Source organism: Centropristis striata, chromosome 18 (assembly GCF_030273125.1).
Source record: "Centropristis striata isolate RG_2023a ecotype Rhode Island chromosome 18, C.striata_1.0, whole genome shotgun sequence".
NCBI classification, from domain to species: Eukaryota; Metazoa; Chordata; class Actinopteri; order Perciformes; family Serranidae; genus Centropristis; species Centropristis striata.
This window is the reverse complement of record NC_081534.1, coordinates 34,776,734-34,792,846: the sequence shown is the minus strand read 5'-3', so window position 1 is coordinate 34,792,846 and position 16,113 is coordinate 34,776,734. Positions and strand designations below refer to the sequence as shown.

At 37.2% G+C, this 16,113-nt stretch overlaps 1 protein-coding gene across 1 annotated transcript; it reads right to left on the bottom strand.

Moving 5' to 3' along the window:
- Nucleotides 1–397: 397 nt before the first annotated feature.
- Nucleotides 398–10,730, bottom strand: LOC131991085 (stonustoxin subunit beta-like). The gene is made up of 4 exons (XM_059356384.1): nucleotides 10,413–10,730; nucleotides 1,793–2,204; nucleotides 1,539–1,585; nucleotides 398–1,327 (listed from the first exon to the last, which is right to left on the bottom strand). Exons 2-4 carry the CDS (start codon nucleotides 2,194–2,196, stop codon nucleotides 783–785), a joined length of 996 nt encoding a protein of 331 aa, XP_059212367.1. The 5' UTR covers nucleotides 2,197–2,204; nucleotides 10,413–10,730; the 3' UTR covers nucleotides 398–782.
- Between the last annotated feature and the right edge of the window lie 5,383 nt (nucleotides 10,731–16,113).

Here is a 16,113-nt window from a genome sequence, read left to right as displayed (position 1 = left end):
GCAGTCTCCATCTGCAAACATTAATCAATAATCAGTGAATTTAGAATCATTAAGGGAAACTGGAGGGAAAGTTTATTTCTTTATTTCTATATTCATAAGGGAGCAAAAGTTCTTTAACTTTTACTGAATATACAGTAATTTAGAAACATATTAGAAACATAAAGGCATAGAAACTGGAGGGGAAATTTAAATTATGTCTTCAATTTATGTTTTTAGAAGGGGGAGACTTTTTTCTATTATTTTATTGAAGATAATTCATTTAGAAAAATAAAGTTTATGAGTTTAAGTTTATTCATTTGAGAGTACAAAATAAAGGGGAAAAATAAATACATTTTGAAATAAACTGAAATAGATGTTTGTGATCGAATGTGTAAAAACAGACAGAACATTATTTACTTTTTTAAATTTTTTTATTGATGGTTCAATTTGCATGTTTTAAATGAGGCAATATATATTAATTTGGTGCAAAACAGACCCAAACTCCTTTATCTAAAAATGTGATGTCCAAGGTCAAAGTTTTGCCTCAGTTTCTTCACAAGAGTTCACCAGCAAGTCAGACATCTCAAACACATAGTTTTAACATTCAGTGTCTTAAAAACTGAAATAGATTCATAAAAACAAATGTTCAACACAGTTTGTACACAACAAGTTCAGGACATCGTTTCAACATTTTCCTGCACAATAAAATGTCTGATATTAAAGGAACAATCAGTGAATTATATATTAGCCAAAGTGAAGCCTCGTCCAACATTTAAACCACAGGACAGGAAGTTGTCTCTGTCCTACAGAGGACACAGAGACACTGAGGAGTCATAGTGCAACCCAAACCCAGGATAAAGAGGTTCAGTGAATGTGGTGTTGACGGTGTGGAGGTGGATCAGTGAGTCAGAGGAGACTCTGTAGAAGGACAGAGAGCCAGCAGGACAGTCCACATACACTCCTACTCTACCAGAGGAGGAGGAGGAGGAGGAGGAGGAGGAGGAGGAGAGGACTGTTCTAATGTTATTGTGCCAGACAGAGTAACCATCATCAGAGCAGCTCAGACTCCAGGACTGATCATTTCCTCCAAACACACAGGCATCAATGTCTCCTTTCCTGCTGATTCCTCTGTAACTCACTGCTATACTAACCCATCCTCTCCACTCGACCTCCCAGTAACAGCGACCAGTCAGACCATCTCTACACAGCAGCTGTTGCCAGTCGTCAAATCTCTCTGGATGATCAGGATATGGCTGATCCTCTACAACACATGTCACCTTCCTGTTGTTTTCAGACAGTTCGAGCTCTCTGTGTGCTGTGTTTGTGTCCAGTGTGAGTTGACAGAAATCTGATGGAGAGAAAAAGACACAACACAGCAGCAGTTTATCATCAGACACATCTGAAGGGTTTATTCTTTCTTGGTGTCCTGATGTTGTTCATTTCTATTAAGTTTAATGTTGACACATAAATATCACAACTATTAACTGTGTATTTAAAGCTGTTTTGTCTTTAGTCATTTAGACATCTTTTGTCATTAGTCAAATGTAATCCACACTTACACTTCCTCACACCAGGTGTTAACCTGTGCTCTCCACCATGGTCCACCCTGGAGGAAGAAACACAGTCACAATGATTTTCTATCTACATGAATGGAGTGGAACTGGAATGAAGAATGTATCATAAATACAGTGTTTACAATATTATGTCAACACAGCAATCTGACCGATATTGATATCCTTTAACATGAACTTGAAGTTGGATGAGTTAAATTAAAAAGAGCATCTTTTTATTAAGAAAAAAAAAGAATACTGACCCTGGGTTTTCCAGTGTACAGTTTTCACTCGTCAGTCCAGAAGACAGCTGCTTTACTCCTGGATCCTCCAGGTCGTTGTTACTCAGGTCCAGGTCTGTCAGACTAGAGGACTGGGAGCTGGGGACTGAGGACAGAGCTTCACAGCGTATTGATAATTTATTCATTAGTTCATTCTGTTTTATCCGCTCTAAAACTGTTCTGGCCACGTCAGTTGCATTGTCACTGTAGGTCTTAAACATCTCATCCACGGTTTCCCTCCGGTTTGCATTCTCCAGTTGACCCTTGGGGATGGCTGGGAAGCCTTCTGGCGCCCCTTGCTGCTGCAGGAAACACTTGAATTCTCCAAAGTCCTCATCTCCTAATTCTTTTAAAATTTGGAGGAGGACCCCTCGAGCTGTCGCCATTTTTCTCCCTGCAAAGATACAAAAGCAACATGGTCTCACAGGAATCTGTGAAAAAGACATGGATTCGCTTAACTCAAAATCCGTGGAATAGCCACGGAATCACTCAAATTTCCATGAAACTGACACGGATTTCGCTACAATGCAAGTTAATGACAACATACAAAGTGATTATGTACATTCACTGAGTGAATATTTAGAAAATAAAACATATATTTCTCGCTAGAAATGTGATCAAAATCCATTTTTATGCAGAAACTAAATCAAAATATTGATTTTTTTCACTATCCGCCATGTTTTTTGTTCTGACTGCCGTGACCTTAAAAGTCACGTGACTTGGAACAAACCAATAGGAAAAAATATCCATGGAATAGCCACGGGATATGACTGTCATTAACTTGTATTGTAGCGAAATCCGTGTCAGTTTCACAGAAATTCGAGTGATTCCGTGGCTATTCGCAGCATGACCCTTCTGAAGATGGCAGCCAAGCCAGCTCTTTGTTTGTGAGGTCTGAAATTGAGGTCTGTTTTAAGTCGTCAGATGTCTTCTATTTTATGAAAATTGGGTTTGAATCTGGGATGTTTTGCAAGTTTTTTTTTTATTTTCCCAGGCTGAGATTTCTGGAGCTTATTTTTTGGACACTGTAGTATTAATTTGGCTTTGGTTTTGTTTGAGGCCTAGTCTTCTTCATGGGCTTTTATAGCCTGGAGTTTTTTTGGAACAAACCTGGTGGTGCATGGCCATGCACTGGACTATTTGAACTGCCTGGACAGTTTTAAGCCTTGAGCCTCCACCAGCCCGGCAGCAGCTAGCCTTCACTAGCCTGCAACAGCAAGCCTCCACCAGCCCTTCAGCTGCTAGCCTCCACCAGCCCTGCAGCAGCTAGCCTCCACTAGCCTGCAGCAATTAGCCTCCACCAGCCCTGCAGCAGCTAGCCTCCACTAGCCTGCAGCAGCTAGCCTCCACTAGCCTGCAGTAGCTAGCCTCCACTAGCCTGCAGCAGCAAGCCTCCACTAGCCTGCAGCAACTAGCCTCAACTAGCCTGCAGCAACTAGCCTCCACTAGCCTGTAGCAGCTAGCCTCCACTAGCCTAGCTAGTAACAGCTGACAGTTCTCCAAACTTTCTCAAGCTTTGGATAATTATGTTTTACCAGTGTACCAGTGGGAAATAAGAGAGACACCCTGCATTTAACGAGTTTAAAGGGAGTGCAGTCCTACAACAGTCCCACGAACACAAGAAGGAGGACAGGAGTGATTCAACTGGTCTAACAAGACCGCAGAGACCCTCGCCTCAATCCTAAGATCCCGGAGGAAAAGATGCTGGTCCTCAGCGCCACCAAGAGCTAACTTGTTAGCCATTGACTCGGCTCGGAGCCTTAACACCTTTTGCCTTTGCGGAAAAGAAACTCTATCGAGAAATATTCTCCGCTATTTAAATCAATGACTACATAAATGTAATATTTGCTCTGGCGCTCCCAACATGGGAAGGTCGGAGCAAACGACCATTGAAAGTCTAGCAAAACCACACAATACGACTGGTTGCCCCAGCGTCACCTCTTCGGGGAGGTTGGGGCAATCAATCATCACAACTTCACCAGCCATTTCAAAATTTAAATTAGAATTCGTTCATAAAACACCGTTCGCAAAGAGTGAGTATCCAACATCACCCACACAGGTAATGTGCGTGCCACCTCTAGGTGACCGACTCGGCTCGAAGGAAATTGACACCTCTCCTCCCCCAGCGAATAGACAATCTCTCCCTGCAGAAACACGGTCTCCCCCACCGACAATGAACACTCCATCACCATCACATAACGAAGCGACCGGCCAAGACACAAAGACTGTCTCCCCCTCTGGCAACGAACACTCCATCACCATCACCAGGAGCGACGCTGCCAGCCGAGACAACAACATCGCAAGTGTTCAAACAGGTTATTCGGTCAAAGAATGTCCCATCACTACCGCCGGGATCTGAGCCACAGCCCGTGAGGATGACACTGCCCCCTGCTGGGGAAATGTCAACACAACATCAAATAAGTATTGTAATTAGTTCGGCTGGGACGCACCCTCCCATACGCCAAAGCACAATCACTCCTAAATCCCTCCAAAGAGAACACAAAATTTTTCAAACTGTTAACCACGCCAAAGTCCAAACCAAAAAGGTATCCTTGGAGGTCACCTTAATATTCGTAGCATCCTCCCCAAGCTAGTTCAAATTGAAGCCATGCTCTCAAATATCAATCTTGACTTTATTGCTCTATCAGAAACATGGCTTACCCCAACACTGGACAGTAACATAATCACCTTTCCTGGCTTCCACTTGTTCCGTAAGGATCGCCCTGACAAAAAAGGAGGTGGAATCGCACTCTATGTGAAAAACAACTATCATTGTGAACAAATTGCTCTCCCCGAAGGAATTATTGAATGTTTAGGCGTCAAACTCATCCTCCCCAACAAGATGTCCTTCAACATCATTGCTATTTATAAACCTCCTAAAGAAAATGACAATCAATTTATGCAACTTGCCTCCATCATCAAAACATATGGAGACAAAGAAACTATTATTCTTGGCGACTTCAACATAAATTGGCTCAATAAAAACGCCCGATCGAAACTGAAGCTAACATGCTCCAAAAAGGGGTTCTCTCAACTCATAAACGCCCCTACGAGAATTACTAAAACCTCCAGCACCATCATCGATTTAATCTTCACGAATAAACCGGAGAGAGTCACAAAGACATACAACCTAATCACAGGTCTCTCCGACCACAATATGACCCTAATAAATAGAAAATTAAAGAAGACCAAGAAAAAAGCCAAATTCACAAACACGAATAATACCTATGTACCCCTCAAAGATATTACTAAGATGGACAACTATTTTGAAGGAATTACTTGGGATGATATTGTATCCGAACCCAGCTGCGACTCTATCTGTGACACCATCATTGCCAAAACCACAAACATTATTAAAAAATATGCAAGAGCTCCAAGAATAAACAAAAATCAAAAAAACCTACCATGGTTCGACGACAACCTAAAGACTATTATGAAAAAACGAGACCAAGCTCTCAAGCAGTATATTAAAACTAAAAGACATTCCGATCACCTAGCATTCAAATCACTAAGGAGCAAAACAGTAAACGCCTTTAGATATGCCAAAGCAAATTATTTCCTAACGCTCATCCATGCAGCCAACGGAAACAGTAAAAAACTCTGGCAACAAATTGACTTGCTAATGGGAAAGCATTTCATTAACAAACCATTCCAATTATCTAATGGCAATGATTTAATCACAGATAGCGTCCAGATCGCGAACACATTCAACGCACACTTCCTAAACATTGTGCCACTACCCACCACAACCTACACCTTAGCCATCCCCATCAATCACGCCACCCCCTTTCAACTTAAACAAGTTACCCAATTAGAAATACTAAACACCATCTCATCCCTATCAAATTCCAAGGCAAAAGACATATATGGTCTGGACGCTGTCCTATTACAACAAAATCGTGTTCACCCCTCCCTTTACGACCCTCACCAACAAATCCATTGAAAACAATACCTTCCCCGTCTCGCTGAAAAAAGCAATTGTAACGCCAATATTAAAAGCTGGGAACCCCCAGGATGTCAACAATTACAGACCCATCAGCATTCTGCCAATTTTCTCTAAAATTATCGAGAAATCAGGAGCCAAACTACCAATTTCCTAGAAAAAAATAACCTGCTCCATAAATTGCAGTTTGGTTTCTGCCCGCACCACTCCACAGAGATGGCATGCTGCCATCTAGTGGAGCATATCAAAAACAACCTTGATAAAGGGCTAAAAGTAGGCGCCTTATTTATTGACCTTAGAAAGGCCTTTGACACTGTAAATCATAACTCTCTCATTGAAAAACTAAAATTATACAATTTCTCTGACAACACTAGAGATTGGCTCGCCTCCTACCTAAGAAACAGATCCCAATGTGTACTTATCAACGGCAGCACATCATCCCAAGGTGGCTGCCACATGGGGGTTCCGCAAGGCTCCACCCTGGCCCCCCTTTTATTTAGCATGTATATTAATGACCAACCATCCATTTGCCCTAACATCGCGATACAGATGTACGCTGATGATACAGTCCTTATCGCCCAAGACAAAAATATAAACAAAATATCAGAAACACTAAATATAGCCATGGACAAAATCGCAAATTGGCTCGAACTGAACCACCTCTCCCTCAACGTGAAAAAAACCATGGCCATGCTATTCTCTATAAAAAATCTGGCCCCCAACCAAAACCTAACTCTCGTGGTTAGAAATGAGACAATACAAAACGTAACTGAAACCAAATACCTAGGGCTGATTATTGACAGCCAACTAAAATTCCACAAACATGCTAAAAGTCTCTCCAATAAACTAAAACTTACTCTGAACACTTTTAAACAAATCAGAGACTCTCTCTCCACCACAGCGGCCAAAACATTTTACAACGTGCTAATTATCACCAGAATTACCTATTGTATTTCTACATGGGGCTTTGCAACCCTCGACTCCATCAATACAATTGAATCACTACACAAAAGAGCTCTCAAAATTCTTGATAAAAAAAACCTAACAAATCACCACTGCAAAATACTTGGAAAATATAATCTCTTATCCTTGAAAAACTTAACCGCACAACCTCACCCTAGCATACAGAATAACCCAAAAGGAAGCCCCGATCCCATTCCACACACCCTTAATAAAGCCAAATAATACTCTCTCCACTCTCCAACGGCAATTACTGTCTACCTAAGAAATGCACCGCTCACGGCCAAAACAGCTTCTCCTACCAAGGTGCCAAACTATGGAAAAACTCTTCCACCAATTATCAGGGCCTGCTCTTCTACCAAACAGTTCTCCACGGAGACCAAACACCATCTGCTGATGCAGCAAGCTTGCTTGCACCAGCACGATTTATCCTGACACCAGCCTTATAACATAACAATTTTAAACAACTTTATTATATCAAAAAGCATTTTGAAGTTAGCAAAATCTCTTACGAGTGGCCAGCTGCACCGGCGCTACCATGACGGTAAGGTCGGCGCAACCTACCATTGCTAAATTTGCTATTTTATAATCATTGACAATTTTACAAAAACAGTTACACAAGTGGCCAGTTGCACCGGTGCTACCATCAAGGTAGGGTCGGCCCAACCAACCACTGAACGCTGTTTTATAATATCAAAAAAGGCATTTTAAATTTAGCAAAAATTGCTATTTTAATAATATAACAAGATATTTTAATCTTACAAAAACATCTTGCCTACCCAGGTCTCTTCACGGACAGCTGGGTAAAATATAGCAATTCTGCTAAGCCTGTTTGTACAACCATCTTATCATGTCTCATGTTTCATGTTGCAATGTTTAATGGCTCTGTACTGTCTGTCCTAAAATAAAATTCATTCATTCATTCATTCCACGGATTTTGAGTTAAGCGAATACGTGGCTATTTCACGGATTCCTGTGAGACCAGGTTCTACAAAAGATACCAAGAGGAAATAGTTACTTTTAAAATATAGACTTTATTTTGGGAAAGATGGTTTCATTAGTTTTAAGCAGTGGCACATTGTCAGGAGAGACAAACAAACAAAGTCAAGAGACAGTTAGTAATAGGGTTGCCAACCGTTGCTTGAAAAACTGAATTGTCCCGTATTTAGAAACAAAAGCACCCGTCCCGTATTGAGCTGAAAAGGGACGCACTTTGTCCTGTAGGCGCTTTATATGATAACTTATGGTAAACTTGTTCCCAGGCCCCGTCCTGCTCTGTGAACAATGAGATGATCTGAAACGACATGCTTCCAGTACTGCGGTTACGCTATCTGCGCTTTAAATTCTAGTGCACAATTACATTGTACTTCACGGTAGCCGGTTTGCCACGCAGCTGCATGACTCCAAAATAGCCAGTCAATTGTATTAATTTTGCTCCAATAAAATAAGTAAATCAAATTGTTATCAGCAAACTGCAGTTGAAGACCAGGTCCCCATGTGTTCATGACATGAATTTCATGTCTTTTTACTGCAAAATTTGGAATTATGAGATGCCAAAATCCATGGCCATTCAATTGCACACATGCTGCATTTTAAAAGCCAATGAAAGGATTAAATCAAATTGTTATCAGCAAACTCCACTACATCTTTGAAGACCAGGTGCCCATTGTTATTTTGTATTAAAGTGAATTACTGGATAATAATTTGTTTTCCATGTATTCATGTCACACAAAAACATGCATCTAATTCAATTCAGGTTTGAGTCAAATTGTTAAAAAACTGTTTCACTCACAAAAAAGGGGCTAAAAAAATTCACCACGCCAGGAAGGGTGAAGGCAATCGGGTCGGCCGGCCCTGCCAATGAGGGGTCCCTTATTTATTTTTCAGGGAGTTGGCAACCCTAGTTAGTAAGGATGCTCAGCTACCTGTAACTGTCAGACAGATGTTTTGTTTGGGGCTCCCCAGAGTTGAGGATCACTTCTGGTTTTCAGTACAAGCTGATCAACATTGATGTGGAAATCTGTGCTCAACAAATGACTAATTTAGGAACATGGATAACTAAACCAAGATAACATGTTCTTAAAATATAGATTTGGTTAAACAATCCAGGCAAAGAAATTCAATGCAAAACATTTTTTTTCTTTTGTTTGTTTTCTTTCGTGTTAAATCAGAGTTGCAGCCATCAGTGGACTATTGCCAGCTATTGTGATAATTAATGAATGGTTAGGTAAATTGTTTTCATGCAAAATACATGAGTACTCTACTGCTAGCATGCTAACGTTAGCGGGCTAGTGTTAGCTTACAACAAAGTCCAACATTACAACTTATGTTCAGTGTTTATAATAATTTAATTGCCATCCATAGCAATCAAGATGTGCATCACAGATGTGTTGTACATGTCGTGTTTGGATGCCAACGTAGGCTCAAAGCCAGGAGCAACATTTGTAAAGGGAAGATGTAGTCTGTTGTTGTTGTTATTTACAAAAGTAAACAGTGACGTAATGACGTGGCTCCGGAGCCTGTGGAAAAGCTAGCAGGTTCAGAGCTGATTCACAAGTTGAACCAACCCATGAACTGCTTTGGTCAAAGAGGGGTGTTTGTTATAAAATCCCCAGACTCCCATTGTTCCCTCTCTTTCTCTGCTGGGACTTTCAGAGAACAGGGGTCGTAGCCACAGAGGGTCGCCCTTCCCTCTCTGGACCTCTCCTACCTGGACTGCTCCACTCTCTTTGATTTCTATGACCTACTCAGACAGTAGCCATGATGAAGCTGAAATTACCATTCTTGATAAGTTGATGGTTAGTTTACACACTGTTAGCTATGCTTGCTTTACACACACACACACACACACACACACACACACACACACATTCTTTGTTCTGACCTCAACACCTGAACAAACTTTCCCTCTTTCTGACATCTTTGTTTCATCCTCTTTTGTCTGTAAGCCTTGTGGCCATGTTGAGAACTCAGGTGGCAATACGGCATTTGTAGGAAAATCCGACAGTAGAAGACAATCAGCTAGAGAGAAAAAAGCAGAAGAGGAAGAGATTGATCTGAGAGAAATAAAAAAAGAGGAATAGAAACAGGCGTGAGCCAAGTGGATCCAAGCTGTAAGCAGAGAACAGGAAGCGACACACAAACTCTGTGACTGCACTGACAGAGCACACACACACACACACACACACACACTTAAAGTGAACGCACACACCTACAGGAATGACACACAAACAATATGACGGCAATCACAGAGCATGCACACACACACACACACCCGACCCTACAACTTCATGTCAACTGTTATGCAACGTTTTTTCTAAGGCAGAAGGTTAAGAGCTCACTATTAAAATATAGTTATACAATCATGGAATTTAATGAGCAGATAAACCTACAATAAGCATTTTAATCAAGTCCTAGAACGGTTTAGATTAATGCCAGGCTATGAACTGAATGCAAGCTGACAGACATCTGTTTAGTTAGAATGACAATGATGATTCTAACATCACATGAGATACTACTGGGTCCCTCTAAAGGACCCTCGCTGGAGCAGTCACAAGCTGAGATAACATGACAACAGCAAGCCAGAGATCAATCAGTCTAGAGGAAGAGAGAAGGGGAAGTTCTGGCAGTTAAACAGTGACGCAGCACGACAAACAACAACTGTAAAACATTTACAGATTCCTCTGGTAGGATTCTCACCTGCTGAACTCACTTCAGGTCCACTTACAGACACTTTCCACCTTCATGTGTCGAAGAAACTCTGGGAGAGAAGAAGCTGCTCGTTTCTTCTTCTTTCTTGTGTGTGTGAGCGTCTGAGCTGAGGAAGTCCCACCCTCAACACTTCACAGTGACGTGTTTCAGAGAGTAAACAGGATGTAGTTCTACTATCTGTCCACTAGATGGTGCTGACTAACCATCTAAGGAGATAAAGAAAGATGTAAAGGACAAACAGTCTCACCAATGAGACAGTTTGAGTCATTTTCCAAGTTCCAACAAGTGTCCTGAATGTTATAAAAGCTTTCTCCACACTTTGTACATGTTGAAGTATTGTCTCCTGTCCTCTCCTCTCTGCTCTGTGTAAATGTGACCGTTGGTCTCAGCAGAATCAATCATGTCTTCAGTGTGTCTGAGGAGCAGAATTTAATGTTTTTAACAGGATCTGATTTATTTTAAATGACACATGGAGAATAAAGACATTCTGACACAAATATCAACATTTAACACAAGTTTTGGTAATTTTTCATAACTGATGATCCATTCAAAGACTGTCAGAAAGTTCAAACTCTGATGATAATGTCTGTTTTTACAGTTTTCTTTCTACAATAAATTGTCTATTTCTGCTGATTTCTTAAGAAAAACATACTTTGAGGTTCAGAGAGTTAATCCAATAATATATTTGGAGTATTTTTACTTTTGATACTTTCAGTACATTTTGATGTTGATGCTTGTTTACTTTTACTTAAATAATAATAATGCAGGACTTTTACTTGTAGTGGAATCATTTCACAGTGTGGTAGTTTTTGGTGAAATAAGGGATGTGAATTCTTCTTGTAACTCATGAAATGTAATAATAATAAATGTTCAGCTGTTCATGTTGACGACTCTGAAACATAAAAATAAACCCTCATGAAACGTGTTCAGGACTCACATCCACTTGACTGAAAAACTAAAGTCATGTTGTTTATAAATTCATATTAGTTTCATAGAGAGCTGCAGGAACTTATATAGACTTTATATACATTTCATATACTGCAGTGAAAACAAGGACACAATGAGGAAACTGTGACCCTGAAGGTGATTGTTTGGTTCAGAGGGTCACCAGAAACCATCTATTATATTATATTATAACATATTATATTATATTATATTATATGTATTGAAGACTTTATTTTTTGTATTTTTAAAGGAGGTAAAAATTTTAATTGAAGATCATTTCGAAACATTTGAACATTTATTTATTTATAAGGGAGGAAACTTATTTTTAATTATTTATTTTTATTTTTATTGAAAGTTATTAATTTAGAAACATTAAGGGAAACATTTTAAATATGTATTTATATTTTGTTTTTATTTAAGGTAATTTCGAAACAAAGTCATAAAAACTTGAGGAAAAGTTTCTATTTATTAATTTTACTTTTGTTACTGAAGATAATTTAGAAACCTGAAGACATAGAAATAGAAATTTAATTAATTTATTGTTTTGCATTTTTATATTGAGGATAATTAAATTAGAAACAGGAACATAATAATAATAATAATAATAATAATTGTGAAATGCAGCTTTTCTCTTTTTTTCAAGAAAATTAATTTAGAAACATGAACATAACAATAATGATAATAACAAGAAAAATAATAATGATAACAACAACAATAATAATAATAATAATTATTATTATTATTATTATAACTGTGAGGTGCAGCGCTCCTCTGGGAACTGGAGCCTGGAACACACTGGGAAGCAGCATATATATATATATATATATATATATATATATATATATATATATATACATATATATATATATATGTATAGTGAAAACAAGGACACAATGAGGAAACTGTGACCCTGAAGGTGTTTGTGTGGTTCAGAGCGTCACCAGAAACCATCTATTATATTATATTATATTATATTATATTATATTATATTCCAGGAGTGGGCAACCTTTACTAACTAAAGAAAAAAAAGAAAAAAAATGAGAGAAAATCGCGGAATTGAGCCGCAAACCTTACATTTTGTCTAAAATGAAAATTAAACAGCCTAATAAGTCTAAATGAGCCTACCAACATTATTAATAGTCATACTGTGCATTTATTAATATGATTTTGAAAACTAGTCTATCTCTGGGAACTCAAAACTAAACTCAAAGTTGGCAGAACGTAAAGGTTAAGGCGCCGGGCCGGAGACTTCCGTAAGCTATGAAACACATTTTAGTTGACTCAAATGTCTAAACTTTTTTAATATGCTGTAAAAAGGCGATACAATTTTACAATTGAAGAATACAAATAGTTTTTGGTCTACACCATTGATAAATGAACATTTAATGTAAAAGTATACATATAATTTTTTTGTCTCAGCCACGGGGAGGCCCTTCTTATATATATATATATATATATATATATATATATATATATATATATATATATAAGAAGGGCCTATATAAATTTATATATTTATATATATATATATATATTTATATATTTGTGTCTCTCCCACACCATGTCAACTCTGTAGCCCTTCTAAATCAGATAAGATCATAAAGTTTTTCTAGTTTTAAAAATCTCTATTGTCTTTAGCATCCCAACAACTCTGCTTTAAAAAAATAAAAAATCACTCACTTTGACTTTGGTGTGAAATTATTAAAGAAAATAACATTTTGTCAAATTGTATTTAAAAAAGAAATTACTCTCTGGACTACAAGTTAGAAGCTTTAATAACCAAGACTTTGATCTTTTCAAATATATTTTTACAGGACAATCAAAGATTAAAAAAAAAAATTAAATAAATAAATGAAGTGATGCAGTTTATATATATTTTTGATGGTTTGTTGAGTTTTTATTATTTTTATTATTTGTTAATCATTTCTATAATTTCATATTTTTTACTTATGCTCCTGCACCTTATTTGTATCTATTTCATTTTTGTTTATATATGTGGCCATGAGTATGTAAATAAAACATATATAAATAACTTAAATTGTTATGTCACTGTTTTATTGTGAAAACATGTTTAAATAACTAAACATTTAAAAAAAGGAATAAAATGACAAATTTAAAAACAGGAAGTGGTTGGTTTGTAAAAAAGCGTCCAATTTCTAATAATAATAATAATAATAATAATAATAATAATAATAACAAAAATAATAAAAGTTAAATGCAGCTTTTCTCTTTTTTTGATAATAAATTTAGAAAAATAAACATAATAAAATCGTAATAATAATGATAACAATAATAATTATAGTAATAATAATAACAGTAATAATGATGATAATAATAATAATATCAATAAACAATAACAACAGTAATAATAATAATAATAATAGTTAAATGCAGCTTTTCTCTTTTTTTGAAAATTCATTTAGAAACATAAACATAATATCATAATAATAACAATAATATAAATAATACTAAAACTAACAATAATAACAGTTATAATAATAATAATAAAAATAATAATAATAATAGTAATAATAATAATAATAATAGTTAAATGCAGCTTCTCTTTTTTTTAAATTAATTTAGAAACATAAACATAATAATATCGTAATAATAACAATAATATAAATAATAATAATACTTACAATAATAACAGTTATAATAATAATAATAATAAAAATAATAATAATAATAACAATAATAATAATAATAATAGTTAAATGCAGCTTTTCTCTTTTTTTGAAAATTAATTTAGAAATATAAACATAATAATATCGTAATAATAACAATAATATAAATAATACTACTACTAACAATAATAAGTTATAATAATAATAATAATAATATCAATAATACTACTACTAACAATAATAACAGTTATAATAATAATAACAATAATAATACTAATCAGGCCAGCTGACAGTCTTGCCTGGGCCCTAGATTATCTTAGATGGGCCCCCCGCGCCCAGATCTCTCCTTTTCTCTTGTTGTTCCTCTCCTCTCCTCTTTCTTTATAAGCCATGACTAAATGTGCAGCTATTTACCCTGCAGATTATGAGTGTATATTTTGAAATAAGGGGCTAATTCCCATCTTTCAAGTATAATATCCCTGATTTACAAAAAGCTTTTTTGCAGATAGCCTATTTGTGCAATTAACTTTATGTATCTATTTTATTCTTTGAAATAAATTATTTTCTTCTTCTCGTCTTCTCTTTTCTTTCCGTTTCTGAGCACCGGACTTGTGTTTACCGGACATTTTGAGCGAACTTCAAATCAAACGGCAACATCAAAGTTTGATCAGTGGCCAAACCATTTTTGTGTTGGGGGGGGGGTTCTTGACCACTAGTTCAAGGACAATTAGGAAGAAAACAAATAAAAAGCTTTTAACTTAAATATTACATTTTTTTTCCACAAATAGGCCTATTTCATTTTATTTTTTTAATCATTCCATAATTTAATGAGGGCCAGTTCTGGGCCCCCCCCCTACCCTGGGCCCGGGACAGCAGACCCGTTCGTCCCCCCCTATCGGCGGCCGTGATACTAATACTAATAGTAATAATAACTAGAAAATTTCCTCTGGGGGAAATTTTGAAAGGGCCACGGGGGCTACTGCCGGTGTGTGTACACTATGATGAGATTCTTCAGAGATTTCAAACAATTAATACTAGTAATGTTATGATACTATTCCTCTTCAAGTATTTATTTATACAGCAACCTATGCCCTTTAACCTCAAAATGTGTGTGTGTGAAACATTTGTATCTGGAGGAGTGTGCGCGCTTACGCGCGCATATGTGTGTGTGTGTGTGTGTGTGTGCGTGCGTGCGTGTATCTTTAACTGTTATTACATTAAATGACCAGTGTGTGTGTGTGTGTGTGTGTGCGTGCGTGTATCTTTAACTGTTATTACATTAAATGACCAGTGTGTGTGTGTGTGTGTGTGTGCGTGTATCTTTAACTGATATTACATTAAATGACCATTGTGTGTGTGCGTGCGTGTATCTTTAACTGTTATTACATTAAATGACCAGTGTGTGTGTGTGCGTGCATGTATCTTTAACTGTTATTACATTAAATGACCAGTGTGTGTGTGTGTGTGTGCGTGCGTGTATCTTTAACTGATATTACATTAAATGACCAGTGTGTGTGTGCGTGCGTGTATCTTTAACTGTTATTACATTAAATGACCAGTGTGTGTGTGTGTGCGTGTATCTTTAACTGTTATTACATTAAATGACCAGTGTGTGTGTGTGTGTGTGTGTGTGTGTGTGTGTGTGTGCGTGTATCTTTAACTGTTATTACATTAAATGACCAGTGTGTGTGTGCGTGCACGTATCTGTAACTGTAATCACATCAAAGCATCAAAGCGTTGGGGTCGACCAATCAGAGCAGAGCAATCAACGGAATTAACAGCTGTGGAATCTTCTGGCAGAGTGAAAGCAGCCAGAGGTGGGCAGAGTGAAATTTCTGGCCTCGAACAGAAAGCATTTTTGGCAAAACCATAATACCTATCATTGATCCGACTTCACTTTGAGTGTCCTGAGTTCTTCCTGAACCTCTACATATGTTTTTTTTTTAAAGAAAAATGAAAAAATAGCTTTGTTAGAGCGATCTAAAAAAACAGTTAAATCTCACTTTTTCCGAAATCTTCCTGCGTTTTTAATATGGGACCCAATGAGGCTGTTGGTGGTTTTGGTGGCGCATCTTTGCGTCGTACGCCCAAATTATAACTCTGACAGCTTTACCAGA